This window comes from Tachypleus tridentatus, chromosome 1 (genome assembly GCF_004210375.1).
Source record: "Tachypleus tridentatus isolate NWPU-2018 chromosome 1, ASM421037v1, whole genome shotgun sequence".
Classification (NCBI taxonomy): domain Eukaryota; kingdom Metazoa; phylum Arthropoda; class Merostomata; order Xiphosura; family Limulidae; genus Tachypleus; species Tachypleus tridentatus.
In genome coordinates this window covers 99835685-99852105 of record NC_134825.1, presented here as the reverse complement: position 1 = coordinate 99852105, position 16421 = coordinate 99835685, and the positions used below count along the sequence as shown (strand labels likewise).

At 31.9% G+C, this 16421-nt stretch overlaps 1 protein-coding gene across 4 annotated transcripts in view; it reads left to right on the top strand.

Annotated features, from left to right (window-relative positions):
- The first annotated feature begins 236 nt into the window (after window positions 1–236).
- LOC143256799 (alpha-mannosidase 2-like) overlaps window positions 237–16421 on the top strand; it is a 34916-nt gene continuing 18731 nt past the window's right edge. The window contains exons 1-3 of one of the 4 annotated variants that reach the window (XM_076514494.1): window positions 1175–1309; window positions 6847–7023; window positions 15256–15428. In XM_076514494.1, the coding sequence (XP_076370609.1) occupies window positions 6904–7023; window positions 15256–15428 (293 nt within the window). In that variant the 5' untranslated portion in view covers window positions 1175–1309; window positions 6847–6903. Of the gene's footprint in view, window positions 1310–6846; window positions 7024–7484; window positions 7608–15255; window positions 15429–16421 lie in introns of those variants that run through there. The other 3 variants (XM_076514491.1, XM_076514503.1, XM_076514512.1) reach the window with 3 other exon arrangements.

The following is a 16421-nucleotide window of genomic DNA, read 5'->3' as shown; positions in this document are numbered from 1 at the left end:
ACCGGTAGGCATGGCACAGATAGCCCATTGCGTATCTGTGCTTAACTTTAAACAAACAATAAATAAAGCACAGAACAGTGACGTATTTAGGGTGTACTATTTGTATTTATGGCAGAAATACTACCGATTAACCAAAGAAAAGAAGTCAGTAAGCAACACCCTACTACCCACCATCCGCTCAAAGGGTTTGGCTGACATTTATAACGTACCAATAGCTTAAATTGCAGTGAATTCTTTGTGGTATAACACGGATTCGAACTTATTTTGTGAGCTTTCTTATCCACGGCTCTATTACAGGTCCCCCTTACATATCTGAAAGCAAGAAGTTTGTTTAACTGCGCATGCTTGAATGAAGTTCGCGCTGTAGAGCTAGATACTTACAAGATTTTCTGAGTGGTTATGTGCAATGCTATCGTTAAGGTTTTTTCTATTCTAGTTAACATTAATGTAAAATATTTTTAATCTGTTGTGTAAAGACTTGTTTCAAAATCATATTTGGCAGCTTTTCCAAGTATCTGTCATGGATTTACAACTTATTTATAACTCAGGCGTACTGAAAAACTTTAGGTTTAGCGAGTTTGTAAGAATTAGCGTTAGTTATACTAATAATAAAAAATTCAGCTTTTAATTTTATGAGTGAGTAACAGTTAAAGCTAGTACCGTTGTAGTGTACTGATATAATACTATTAGTAGTGCTAGTATTACTGCTAGTAGTTATTACTATATCAGTACTGGTAGTAGTACGAAACATATTACAATTGTTTCCGTTAACTTTTATATGAATAATTCACAAATGTACAGTTAAAAAGATAGGTATTTGGGTAGAAAAAGTTCATTTTTTTACTTGATTATTGTGTATATTTTGGTATAATTTATTATGGACATGATGCTGTGTTTCCCACGGAAGGGACGTGTGCGTTTGATGTTGATTTTACTTTCTCTGGTTGCAATGTGTTTGGTAGTGCTATATCGTAATTCAGGTGTACCACAGCTTTCTGGTCGACATGATGATCGTTCAAGCACAGCATTCTTCTATCATCGAAGTAGTGGCCGTACACACTACATTGATGATCAAGATAGAATCTTAATTAGTCATACTAAGTCCGAAGTTTCAAAGCAGCCACTCGTTTTAAAAACTTCTAATAGTAACTCGTGTGCATTAGTACCCCCATTAACAAAAGTGGACATTAATGTCACCCAGGTTTATTCAACTTTGAACTTCTACCCGTCTCAACGGTCCTATTGGAATCAGACATTTGAAAACCGTTATTTAAGGAGACGTAAAGAATGGGCTAATTTGCCCTTAAAGGTAAAGTTCAGTGTTTTTTTTTCTTTTGTTTTTGATTGCAGTTTTAATTCTGTATATGACTAACCATACACACACACACACACACACACACAATTATTTTAATTTTTATGTGCATGCACAATAAAAAAAAAAAAAGTGATCCTGGCAAAGCTTTAATCCTGAAAGAGTAAGAGTAAGAAGTAACAATAACATACAAATTTTAGTAACTAATAAATTAATTATGAAAATATGTATTTCTTCCCAGACTCATTACATTAATTTCTATTCTGTTGTGTAAGACTTGTTTCTAAATCATCTTAGGCAGCTTTTCCAAGCATCTGAGTCTGAGGGTAATTAAAAAAAATATTTATGGATTTGTGAACATATTAAGTGATGTTGCAATTTCTTTTTATAAGGTTTAAAATATTATAATGTTTTTCACAAACTTTCTTTTGTATATGTATGTGTAATTTCTAAAATATGTATTTTGATTTTGTTAACTGAGCATTTTGAAAGGATTTTACAGTGATAACACTTGATAAAAAATAAACATCAATATAGTTAGAGGTAGTTGTGAGATAAGTGGAGTTTATGTGGTGTTTATAAGTGTCAGAATTTGGTTATATTTGAGAACTGTAGGCTTGGTTATGATTTTTAGGAGGTTTGTTAGAATACAGTAGTTAGTACAGTAAACAAAATTGATCTTACATGGTTTGTTGAAAAGGAGTATTTTGATATTATTTGATTATGTGAGACTAAGTTTGTAAAATGTTTATGATAGAAGTTTGTGTGAAATACAGGGCTGTAAGTTGTTTAATAAAGTATTCTTAAAAGGGGAAGTGTGACTTTAGTTTATTGAAGATGAGATAGTGAACAAAGTAACATTGAGGTTGCATCTGTGTGTCTTTTTAGTGACTTTAGAGATAAAAAAGCTTTTAATTAGAATATGGTATGGATCACTTGATCAGATTGAAAATAATGAGAACCTTTATAGTGAGATCAAGAATGCAGCAGTTAACCAGTTCTTAGTCATGGGGGAATTTGGGGATTTTAGTGTTAAGCTGTTCTTGGAAATGTTAAAGGTGGTTGGCTTCAACAGATGGTTGGGGAGTTTGCTAGGAAGGATGCTGTTTTAGATTTCTTAGGCCTTAGATGTGGATATGGTTGAAAGGTGAATTTAGGGGAATATCTGCATATAAGTAGTTATACAGTTAAGTTTGAGGTATTACATATAGAGATAGATAATGGTAATTTGGATTGCAAACTTTGGGAAGGTTAATTTTGACAGGATAAGACAGAAATTTATTCTGATCATTTGGTATACTTAGTTAAATTAAGATGCTTGTCAAATATGGAAGGTTTTTATAAACAAGCTTTTATATTTTAAGATAAGTGTTCCATAGAGATAGAGAGAGAAAGGTTACTGTAAGTAGTAGAACAGAGTGGCTCACGAGAAATATTAAGAAAAAGAATTGAAAATCGACATTACAAAGCTAAAATGTTTTAAGTTACACTTTAAGGAGATGGAGTTGAGCACTATAGAAAAGCAGGATAATTTGTTAAAAAGGATATTAGAAAATAAAAAAGCTGAAAGTGTTTAAAACTTATCATTAAGGATTTCTTTAAATACATTAAAGGTAAGCACAATATTAAAATGGGAATTGGGCTTTTCTGGATGCAGAAGGAGGGTTATTATGGAAGATTAAGATAATTTAGTTACTAAATTTTTCTTTTTCTTCAGTTTTCAGTGGAGAGAATTTATAAACAGTATTTCATATCCTGAAGGATTACTAGTGAGAAACATGATAGATGAACAGAAGTTCAGTTTTAGCCATAAAACTATTAAAGAAAAAGGGGAAAGGTTGAAAAATAAGTCTCCTAGGTATAATATTTTTCCAAGGATGTTAAAAAAGGGGTTGACAATTTTGTAAGTAAGTTTCTTATGGGAAGGTGCCATAAGACTAGAAGCTGGCTAATATACACTGGTCTGCTTTTCAGCATTTTCCAGGTAGTTATAGGCCAACAACTCATGGTTCTGTGGTGGTAACAATTTTTGAGAAACTAATTAGAGATGATTTGCAAACCACCTACATGTAACAAAGTTTTTATTATTTTGAACAGTTAGGATGGAGTCACTTGTAAAATGTTCTCATAAATTTTTTGATCTTCTTTACAGATCTTGCTGTTTATGTTGAGGAATGTGTGTATTTAGCATAACTGGGTTTTCAAATAGCTTTCAGCAAAATACTACATAAGAACTTAATAAAGAAATTTATTTCTGAGAGAAAAGAGCTCAAAAGATTAAGGTTGTGTTAGAGCAGTGGTTTCCAACCATGGGTGCTCATTGGGGGTGCAAGATAACATTTGTTTTGGCCACCTTCACCTTTATTCTCAAATAAATAATTATTGTGAGGGGTGCAAGAACATATTAAAATTTTTTAGGGGTGCGGGGCATAAAAAAGGTTGGGAACTACTGTGTTAGAGGAAAGAAATCAAAGGCTGTAATAAACTGGATTGGAAATACAAATGGGATACTGCCATAGATAGAACTCTTTCCCTTTTGATATACATTAATGATATTGATAAGGAAATGTTCAAGAAATTTGTCAGGTTTGTTGATTATATTAAAATTTTGAGTATGGTTATCTGTAAGGAGTATACTGTTATTTTATATAGAAGTTTGTATCATTTGATAAATAAATGCCAGATGATATTTAATTATGCTAAGTGAAAGGAAACAGGTTTCAGCTATATTAATTTCAACTGAGAAAAGAAGAGTTGGAAGGTGTATGGTTGAAATGTTCACATTTATAAAGGGAGTAGATAGGACTGCTGCATCATCTTTTTTGTTTAACAGTAAGTGATAGAACTAAGAATTAGGCAGAGAAACAGTCATTTGTAAATTAGACAACTTTACATTTTAAACAGAGTCATCAGCCTTAGGAACAGATTTCCTTCAGACATGGTATATGCAACAGGATTGGGAGAGTTCAAAGGAGAGCTTAATTTTTCCTGAGGGAATTGGGGATAGATGGGTGTTTTAATAAAATGAATGGGACAACCATAGCATACCAAGGGGTACCTTGTTGTCTCCCCAATTTTCTCAGCATACAGTATGTGTATCCTTAAGGTTATGTGAGAATCATCTGGATGCAGAGAGTAATCTGAATAATTAATGGCATTTGATAATAGTTTAATTATTGGGCCCATTGATTGATTCAACTAATTTGTCTCATTTAATATTTTCACGAGACTTTTTTTTGTCAAATAATCAGGAATACTTATGATTAATGAGTTACTTTTGCCAGTCCAGATATTGATAAATTTGGTTGACCAACCATGAATTAATTGAAAATAGTAAAGAGAAATCATAATGATAATATTTCAATTAGTTGGATAGGTGTGGTAGTTGAAAACAATATTAATCAAAAACAATTTTGTTCAATTGATTATTTTCATAACATTGATCAATTTAATCATAATTTTGTATAATTCAATATTTTAAGTGACACTAACTTGGTGTAGTCAGTACTTGTAGGAAATCAGTTATGTAGATTAATATAGTTAATTAGCTAGCTGTACATGTTTGAGTGCAACAGGATAACTGAATAATTTAATGAATTAAATAACAATTGATTATCTATGGGCAGTGGTTACCCCACCTAATTATCTGTTTAACTGATTAATCAAAATTAGTATTGAATTAATTGTTACAAAAATAAACATATTATTGAAATTAGGGTTTCAGCTTATTATTGTTTTTGATTATTCCATTTGTCTGGTAACACTGCACAACAAAGTTTTTGCTTCTTGAACACTGTTGGGTGTCCCTTATAGATTTTTGGCTGCTGATCACGAAAATCACATCCAAAATACTTGTACAAAGAAAAAATGTGATTGTCACAGTTTTAATATTTAAGCTTAAGAATTTTTTATAGTTTTTAAAATTTTCCTTTCATTTGCAAATTGGGAAAATATTTGCATGTTAAGTTATATCGGTTTGAAAATATGGAAATATTTTTTCAGTAAGAAGGTATCAGATAACATAAGATATGAGGTAAGCTTATACAGTTGATACTGGTTGAATGGGTAATAAAGAGAACTTTATTATAATTGTAACATGGTAACAGATGTAAAATTTGTGGAGAAGGTTTTTCAGTCATTGAGCATAAGTAGTTTATTGAAACATAGGAATATGTAAATAGTATGAAATTAAGAAGTCTCATGGCTTCAAACTGCTTAATGTTTAGTAAAGTGAACTTGTTCATATTTGGTTCTTTGTTAAAAATTACATTGTTTTTGCTTTTTAATAATAATAACAGATGTATATTTTTTCAGTTGTAATGTTTGCAAACATGAGTGTTTTGCAGCATTAACCTAATGAAATCAAACAATTTTTAAATTTAAAATTTAAATTTTAAATCAGCTTAGTTAAGCTTAATAATAAGTGATTATGACAAGCAAATACAAAATACTCTGACTCAACTCTTTATTGAATATTGGTTTTATGTTTATCCTCTTCAAAAGACATAAATAGGCTGATTGACTTCTTTACTACTTATTATGATCATGATAAATTTTAAATACATTCTCACCCTCATTGGTGAAAATAAAAACTTTTAATACTGTTCAATTTACTAAAACTAAGTGGGTTATTACGGCAAGTTTTAAAAACAAACAAAGTGACAACCGAGTTTGCCAAATATAAAATATTCAGACTACTCTGCCAAAATATTTTTATGCAAAAAATACATTTTTTTAAAATAGAATATACAAATGGTCTGTTGCAGAAAATATCAGTCTTAAGAAATGTAGGGTTATTCAAAATATAATTTTTGAAAATAACCCAAAGTTAAATGGGAAATGTAATACCATGAATGAAATAATTCAGTGGCTCACAAAGTTATGAAGCTAACACTCTTCTTTTGTTTTTAAATACATAGTGGAAGGTGATGTCTGTGGAATTAATTAATTCAATGTAGTTGAGTTACTCTCTCTGTGTGGGCTCAGTCACTTTAACCAACCTTGTAACTACAATATAGCCATAAAACTACAATTAATATAAGTGTGAATTTACTAAGTGTGTCTTCTTTTTATTCTGATATGATCACTTGCCTCCTCCATATACATAAATTTGGTTTCCTCTTGAAATCATAAATAATCTGCCTGAGAGTCATGCATACCATCAGTTTTGTCAAAACTCCCACCTAAAATTCTGGTGAATCACAAAATTATGCTACTGCATGATGATGTATCATGTAGTAATACATTTCACCAATAGGTGAGGAGCATACCTTTTTGTGCAACTGAACCCTCTAAATTAATGTCAAATATTTCATTGTTTTTCTCAGTACAGGTGGGCTAAGATGTATGGTATTGTTGAGATTTATTGAAGTGACTACTTCAGTAACTTTATTGTGTATTTTTAACTTTTCCATAATAATTCACAATTTAATTTTTTTTTTCTGCTGATGGGAGTATAAATATCACTCACTGTTACCAACATTTAAAAAGTTCTTGTCTGTTGAGATTTTAACAGCCATTGTGTATTATAAAAGGTGCTGTTCATGTTGAAAATCCAGTGAGAAGTGTAACATCACATTATCCACCAGGTGATGGGGTTCATGTTACTACCTGGACCTTTACATATTATGAAGTTGAATAGGATGAAATGGAGCATTTTTCCACCCAATACTGCTGTACCTACTGAATGTTTGTTGACTTTCCTGCTTTATGTAAGCTTTCTACCTGTTGTATCCTTTCTTCTTACCTGTTAGTACTGCATCTGGAACTTGTTTCAGAGCTCAGTTTGATCTATGTTTTATGCTTTGTTTTTTCTGCCTTACCAGATTACTTGTAGAGGTTACTGTGTAGATATTTTATTCTTTATTAACACAGCTCATAGAACTTTTTGTTTAAACATTCTTTACTTCTCTGTATACAATATTTTGTTTAGATGTTGTTTATTACTTTGTATACAACATTTTGTTAGAAGTAGTTCATTACTCCTTGAGTTACACAACTTAGACTGTAATATTTAATCATAGTTACTTGCTCCTTAATATATACTGCTTGTTATGTTATGTTTTGTCATAGCTTGTTTCCTTCATATGTACACATAGACATTACTGGTTGGTTGGTCATATTTACTCAATCCTTATTGTGTAAACATAAATATTAATAATTTAGTTAGTCAGTTGCTCTTACCAATGAACATGTTATTGTTGATATTTTTTTCAGATTTGTTATTTAGTAACATGTTCAAAGGAAGGTGAGGGTTACAAGTTGTTCATTACTTCTTCACCTGTACTCTTGGAAGGTAATGCTACATCATAATTGTTAATAATTTGCCATGTATACATAACTATTAATGTTTGGTTCTATTCCTTATTCTTTAGCATATGTACTGAGACAATAATATTTAGTTCTTATTTATTACTTCTACACAATTACACATTGAAGATAATGCTTATTCTTTGTTGATTGTACCTTGCCATGTGCACATAATTGTTAAGGTTTGATTCTAGTTCTTTATTATTTAACATGTACACCTAGAAGTTTGTATTTAGTTGTTCTTTATGTTTCACATGTTCACATGGATGATAGTTATTATTCTTGGTTAGTTGTGTTTTGCCATGTACACATTGTTATTAGCGTTTAGTTCTACTTTTCACTCCTAAACATGTTATACATTGAAGACATTTTCACATTGTTTATTATTGATTAACATGCAACTCATTAGGGTAAATGTTTTGCCATAGTTCATTACTCCTTTAGTTCTACCCATAGGAGATAATAACAATGTTTAGGGACAACAAGGGATCTGTTGTTCCATCTCAGCTGTCTCATCCTCTAAGCCAAGCTCGAACTATTAAATTAAAAGAAAAACAACAGAAATTACGGCCACCTATTATCATTCATATACCTATCAAGCTATTTTTTAAACACACTTCAATTGTAGTGCCTCCACACATCTAAAGGTAACTCATTTCATAGGCCAAGCACTCTATTTGAAAATTTGTCTTAGTTGAAAATGGCTTCTACCTTACCTAAATCTATATTTGGCACCTAGTTCTAAAATTCTTGCTACTATGTATGAAAAATGTTGATTTATGAACATTAACAATTTCTTTTACAATCTTAAGCTTTCAATAAGATTCCCTTTAGTTCTTTTTTCAAGAGAAAACAGTTTTTAAGGATCTGAATCTTTCCTCATATAACAATCTTTATATCTTAGGAACCATTTCAGTAACTCTTCTCTGAACCTTTTACAACAATTTAATGTCTTTCCAGAGGAAAGGAGCACAAGATTGAACACAGTATTTCAAATATGGCTTAACCAGTGATCTGTACAATGAAATTGTAACCTCTTTAGACTTGTATTCAATATTTCTGTAGAACAGCATAAAAATCCTATTTGCTTTACCACTAACAAGAGCATACTGCTTGGATGGCTTAAGAGACTAAACAACTATTACAGCAAGATTCTTTTCTTTCATGACGTTGTTATTCCCATCCAAATTATATTTGTAATTCAAATTATGCTAACCCACCTGCCATTTATTTGCCCAACTCACTAAATGATCTAAATCTTTTAGAAAAGCAGCAGCATATTATTCACAAACTGCAATATCAAAGATCTTAATATCATCAGTATATTTAAGTAATTTATTGACCATTTCTTCATTTATGCCATTAATATAAATCAAAAAGAGCAAAAAGTCTAAGACTGAACCCTTCAGTAATCCACTTGGGACATTAATCTAGTTTGATTGAACTCCATTTATAACAACCCTCTGCTTTCTTAGAGCCATTTTTCTATTCAGTTAGTTAACTTTTCTTCCACACCTGTGGAGATAAGTTTATTTAAAAGCCTTTCATTTGGCACTTTGTCAAATGCTTTCTGAAAATCCAGATACACGAAATCTACACTCTTCATCTACATGTGCACTAACATTTGCAAAGCATGTTGAAAGATGTGTAAGGCAAGGTTTTACCTTAGTGGAATGATGTTGAATGTCCAATAAAATTTTAAACTTTGTTAAATGAGTTTGCAAAGTATCTTTTATCAGACTTTCCAAAATGTTTCTCACAAATGATTTAAGACTGATTGGCATAAAATTACTGGGGCAATTTCTGTTACCTCCCTTAAAGATAGAAGTGATGTTAGCTAATTTCCAATCTGTTAGTACTTGTATGCCATTCAAGGACTTGGAAAATATTTTTGACAAGTAGCTTACCTATCCAGTCCTTAACCTCCTTTAAAGCCTTCAGGAAAATATTATTTAGCCCAGGAACCTCATCATTCTTTATACTTCCCAATTTTATTTTATAAAGCTCATAATTTATGTAGTTGTCTTGTTTAACTTTGTTTTCATCTTTCAGTTGTTTAAGATGAGAAATACTGCTTAAGTCTTCTTTAGTAAAAACTGAAGAAAAAGCAGTATTTCCTGTTTGACCAACTTTCTTTATCTACTACAACCTTCTAAAGCTTCTGTAATATCAGTCAGTTTAAATTTATTGAATTTTTTATGCTTTTCTTTAATTCTTATACCCTTTATGAGCCAATCTGGTTTTTTACTTGCAGGTATCGTTTTCTTTTTTATAGGAATATATTTGTTTTGAATATTGAAAATTTTCTCTTTAAAAATTTTTACATCTGATCAGTGTCTCCAAGTAACTCGGGTTTTCCAGTTCCCACCAGATAATTTTTGTTGCATCCATTCAAAATTTGCTTTTTTGAAATTTGGAATCAAAATATTATTCTTGATTTCCATATGCAACAAAACACAAGCCTAATAGAGTAATGATCACTTGAAACTAAGTGTTCCAATTTTCACCCTCAACCACTTCTATATCTGAAGTTAACAGTAAGTCTAAAATAGCATTATTCATTAGTCATGCTTTGATTAGTATTTTCTAATGAATGTCTGAAATTTAAAATCATTCATAGTTATGACTTCACTAACAGCTGAAATTTTAACCTCACTGTAAAGTTTCTCACCAATTTTATCAGTTTTATCTGGTGGTCTGTAACAAATTCCTACTAAGAGCTTTTCTCCTTGATATTCACAAAGAGAGACCTAAATGTATTTCAAAAAAATTTGTTATCAAAATAATTTACATTTAACTATGCTTTAGTTATTTCCTTTATTTCAAATATTCTATTCCTTAAGTCATCTTTTTTATTTCTTATACTTTTAGAACAGTAGCAATTAATCCAATTCTTATAATTACAGATTTTTTATGCTGAACTTTTATCTTATTTCAGTATTGTTTCATTTAGTTTCTTTGCTCTCACCACTATCTAATTCTAGTTTAAAATTTCATTTACAGCTGAGTTAATAGCTTTTGCAAATATGCCAGACCCTTTCTAACTTAAGATGTTAAGTGTAAACCATTCATTTCAAAACGTTCCCTTCTCTCACTGAACTTATCCCACCTTGTCTAGCCAGCTAATCCTACATATTAATTTCAGCCTAGTGCTTAGACCTTGTGACTTACTCAACATTTCATCTCTACAGTTAGTTCTTAACACTATTCCTTACACAATTTGTGTTCTTGTACTTTAAATGCTTTTATGAACCCATCGTACTTATTAATTAGTTCCTCTGACTTACTCTTCCCTATATTGTTAGCCCTTGCATGAATAACAAAGATTCCATCATTGTCAGTCCCTTTCATTATATTATTTCTTGCTGTGTCACTTTTGTCTTCCACTTGTGCTCCAGGTTAGCACAATTTAAATATTTCCTCCAAAATTACCACAAAGAATATTCTACCTACATGCTGTGTCAGAGAGTCACATATAACTTTAACCTCTAAGTCCATAATCCATATCATTTTCTATTCCTTTTTGCTTTCCCTCCCTCCAATAGTTTCTCATTTACATAAGTCAAGGACAGAAATTTGTTGCTCAGTAGAATAGGGTCTTTACAATTATGTTCACTACTTTTAACCCTAATACTACTTTTTCTATCTTCACGAATATCATTATTAATCTTAGCTTGCATGTAAAAGCTTAAGCTGCTCTTGAAGTCTTGTTGTCATTTCCCATTTCTTCACTTTATTTGTTTCCTCAACTTTAATTAGGATAGCCTCTAACTTTTCCTCCATTCTGCAAACTCCACATATAAATTAAGTATGCTCGCTGCTAACTTCCTTAAAAGTGCATAGTAGTCCAGAGTTCCCAAATAAAACCCATTCATTGTATCTGTCACAAATAAACATTCAGTATTGTAATTAGACACCAGTAGCTTGTTGTTAACACTGTTAAACCTAAATCTGACAAGTAATTAATTTTTAGTGTTTTTCCAGTAGCATTACTTACCCATTCAGACTTAGATTGTCATTCAGAAGCACATTTACTATGTACTTTCAGGGTTGTTTGGTGCTACATAGCACAAATAGAATATTTGAGACGAGATTAACATTGGTTGTTTATATCTTATTATGAATCTCACTTCACAGATATTGCTCCACTTTGTAGCAGTTTTACACCAATAGGGGTGTGACGTATCCTCCTGTTGCTTGTGATTTTTTCTCTTCGATTCTACCTAATTATCACTTTTTGTTAGGTAGTTGTCTTGTGCAGACCTTTTGAATTTATGCTGGTTTCACACAATCTATATGGGGTCAGTTTTGGTGGCCTATGATAAATGAATTACTATTTATTTCAAGCTGTAAGGGAATTCCCTAGCATAAGATTATTTCTGAAAGTAACAGCCACCTCTGATTCTTTGCTAAACTTCATTCTGATTTTAGAACAAATGTTCTCTGGGCCAGGAGTTTTATCTTCAAGAACAGCTTTTGTAATGTATATTATAAATGTAAACATAATCAAGTTGGAGTTAAAACATCTTTTAGTGTCTACTTTAATGTGCATCATCTAAGTGTTTTCAAAACTAAGTTACTTCCCCGAGAGAAATGGAGTGACCCAAATTATTTAAAAATGTTATCCATTTAAATATTACGTTTTAGGTGTATAATAAAGTTGTGAATTAGTTGTGTTATTTAATCTTTCTAAATTTATATTTTTACACTACATAGTTAACAATTATTTAACTTAATATTTAAACAATTTGTACTAATGTGGAGTACATTAGAAATTTGTGATAAATTTTCCTCTTTTCATAGTATTAGCCTTTTCTGTTTTTTGCTGCTCTTTATATGTGAATTTCTTTTTATAATGCATGCCATAAGCCTTCCACACTCTGTCTCATGCAAATCATCTTGTGTGATCTATTCACCAATAGGAGAGCAATACTATAACATTATACATGTGATACCTGTGTGCCATTACTGAACTATCACTTCTTGTTTGGCAGTATTTGAGATCTCAAATGATTTAACTTAGAAATTATTGAAATAAAGTAAATTAACTTTTTCCACTTTATTTTTAAAAGTGTTTGATTTATCCATGTATTGCTTTGAAAAATTTTGCTCGTTTGTTTGGTATGAAGCAAGAATTCTGAAATAAACATTGCCATTTTGGGGATATCTTGTTTGTCTGATAATATAATTCATGTCACAGGTCATTGGGGAATTTATTGGCCTTTGTTCATAGGGAGATTGAGCATTAAATGGAACAACTGTTGTATCCTGCTGTTGCCCCTCTTCCGCCTGTGCCTTTCATTCTTGACCAGGCTGAGGCTGTTGAGGATTTTGATCCTTTGTTTCCCTCCAGGAGTTTGCTGTGCCTTATCCAAACCTGAATATTCTTTTAGGCTGTCATCAGCTCTTTCGGATTTCATTTGTCAGGAATGTAATATTTTGTGTATTATTTATATTTCTTGTTACCAACAACCTTCCTTAATACATGATTCTGCCTCCCACTCTTATTTAGTTCCCCATCCTCTGATATTGAGGTTCACACTGATTTTGCTGTCTCCCAGTTAGGTGATGGCATTAGTATGTTTTGTTCCCCATGGGCTTTGGATCAGTCTGCCCTCTCTTCTCTTAGGATGGACTGTCCATATCTGGACTAACAATTGTTTGGTTCGGTTTTACGTATTTGTGGGGTAGGACTGAAATCTCCTGTTCATCTTACCAATGCCCAGTGTTCTTGTCTTCATTTGTGGTATCTCTTCTCAATCCAGCTCCTGTCTGAAACTCATCACAGGAATCTTGAGAGGTTTTCTGAGGACATCTTCTCCCTCTTCACTTCCACAATGGCCAGGCTGCCATTGTTGGCTATGGCTTTGCAAATGAAGCTCCATTGTTGTTGGGATGTTTTGTATTATGATGCTATATTGTCATGGGTCTATCTCTCAGCTCTTTATCTATGGACATTCATATGACCATGTTTTTGAGATGTTTCATGTTTGACATGCTCCTGGAGTCTTTGTAGTTGAGAGCGGCTTTGCTCCAACAACACTCTCTACCGCATCTCATCTGATTGCTTGTTTATCTCATTTAGAGCCAAGCATAGCATTGATTTTTGCCTCCTGACTCTCCCCTTTCCAGCCTTTGCCTGTTACTCCTTTATTTGATGCCACTGTTCATCATTTTTCACAATAATGCGTGGTACACCAACAATGGTTTAAGTGACTGCCCAGCATATTTTGGTCTGGTGGGAGATCATCTGGTGGCATTTGTTCATCAGTGTATCCCTTTTGTCTCTGGTGTTTGGGCTTGCCAAGTTTGGTCAGAGGGAGTTGTCATACCTTTTCTTACCTTTTCACATTTGTCCTTCATTACTGTTTCCTTTTCTCCTCCTTGAGATCCCTAGTCATGCCAACATCTATCCAAGGCAGTGGAAGACCTTCTTACATGATATTTTGGAGGGGTGTTTACTCCTACCTTTTTGTGGTTCTTAAAATAATAAAACTAGACATCATCTCCTGTCTCGATCAGTATCTTCACACAGTATCAGCACATAAAGGCAGGTTACAAAGGGATAATTTGTAAACATTAGACAGGTGACATTCATATGTGAGTGGAGAGAAAAGTAATTTTCTAAATTCATCTTTGAATGCTGACTTGTTTATTCATTTATACATTAAACTAAACTTGGGTGCAGGCCAACTGAAGTGTACTTGATAATGCCTGCACTGAAATAACTGTAATAATGAAAAACTAACTTATTAATGCTGTATCAGTTGTACAATAATTAACGTAACTCTACATTACAAGCCAGTTAACATTTAAGCACCTTCTACATCTAATAATGTGACTGTTGAATGAAAGCATAGTCTGTAGTTTAAGCTTGTACGAGATGAATTGCACAAAACATAAGCAGAAACCTTGTAAACTATTATGAGTAGAACTTGTGTGGGTGCATAATATAATAAGTGTGTGATGATAATACATGTCTTGTGCTGATTGTGCCAACAGTTGAGTGCAACTAAAGGAAGAAACAGTGCAACTTTAATTCCTTTCAATATGTTAAATGTTGTGAGAGAACTTGTTGTAAACAATGTTGCTATTTGTCATATGATCTCTTAAAGTGTGATGGTGATTGTAGTAGTAATATTTATATGGAATTAAGTACACCACCTTACAATATCTGTTGCTGCAGCTAACTTTTCTTATTGATGAAGAATGATATTTTTTAGATAGGGTAAATTACTTTGAGAAGCAAATGGGATGGAAAAAAAATGGGATATGCATAAAAGTTAAATTGGTTTCTTTTAAGTTAATATACCATAGTGAAAAGTTTTGGCATATGTCAAAATATGTGCTGTATTATATGAGTCTGCATTTTTTGTCTGGAAAAATAGTTTACTGTCATCAAGAGATATCTATTCTTATTGAATCACAGTTTACTTTTTATTTCATTTTACATTCTGAAGAAGCAAAAGAATTAATATAATATCAACATGTGTTTTCAAGATTTTCCTTACTGTGTACTTAAGGGTATTTAAAGAGAGAAATTTTCTTTATACTTTTTGCTTTGCTGTAACAATTGTTAGTGATTCTAATAAGAATGATTCAAGCTGACTGGCAATCTTTACTCTTTTCTATAGGTAATTGTTTTGCCTCACACCCATCCTGATCCAGGCTGGCTGAAAACCTATGATGAATATTATGTCACTTCAGTTTCGTACATCCTTAACAATATGGTTAACAAACTAAATGAGTACAAGGATTTAACATTTATATGGGCTGAAATTTCCTACTTTTCATACTGGTGGGACAGGTAATAATATCTAAGTCTACATGAGTATATGGATAGTTTTAAAGAAAAAAACAATGACCGACAAGTCCTGTATAGTTATATTACCAGATATTGTTTGCAACTTCCATGTACAATAACAGTTCCATTTGGGAATTTTTATTTCTATTTCAAAACTTTTTAGGCTTAATTATATTTCACATTCAGGTTTTTGAAGACAAGGGAAAACTCAGACAAATGTGATTATTGGAAAGTTTCGTATTATAGTTACACTGTGACTTTTCCCTTTCCCTATAAAGCCTTAGAAAATCCATTTGAAAAACCTTGAAATATTTTACTAAGAAAAGAAAAAGGAAGAATAACAAATACGTGAATGCTACAGTTAAAAGTACTTGAAGACAAGTATTTTGGATTCAAGCTGTCTCACCTTCACATGCACACTGTTACAATACGGACTTAAACTGTTTATTAAATATCATCGAAAGTTGATAACTTATTTGTATACTGCATTATTTTAAAAGCTTCTGAAGTAATTGGGAGGATGCTAGAGTAGCAAAATAAACCTTTGATGAGAAGAGGACTATAGGAAAAGTCTGAAGTTAAGTACAATAAGTTTGTAATAAAGTTTGGTAAATCACAAAAGGGGAAAAAAAATCTTCATAACCTTTCGTGTAATTTAAAGATGTGGAAAAGTACAAAAGGCTGCTACTTCATAGTGATATGATTTTATAGGTGAGGAATGTGAACTTTGCTGTGATGTAGTATGTGATGTACTATTGGCATGTACTTTTGATATGTGTTTTTTATTGTTATTATTACTGGGATGGGTGAAATTGAAAAATTATTCAACTACACAGATACATATTGTGAACGAGGATATCCACGAAATTTGTCAAGGCCATGGCAGGTTAAGTTTTACCATGCAGTTGGCATAGCTAATCCTTGTGTGTGTTCAAATTTATGCTGTAACATCTTTCTGAGCCTTGGATTCAGCATGACTGAATGCTCTGTTTTTCA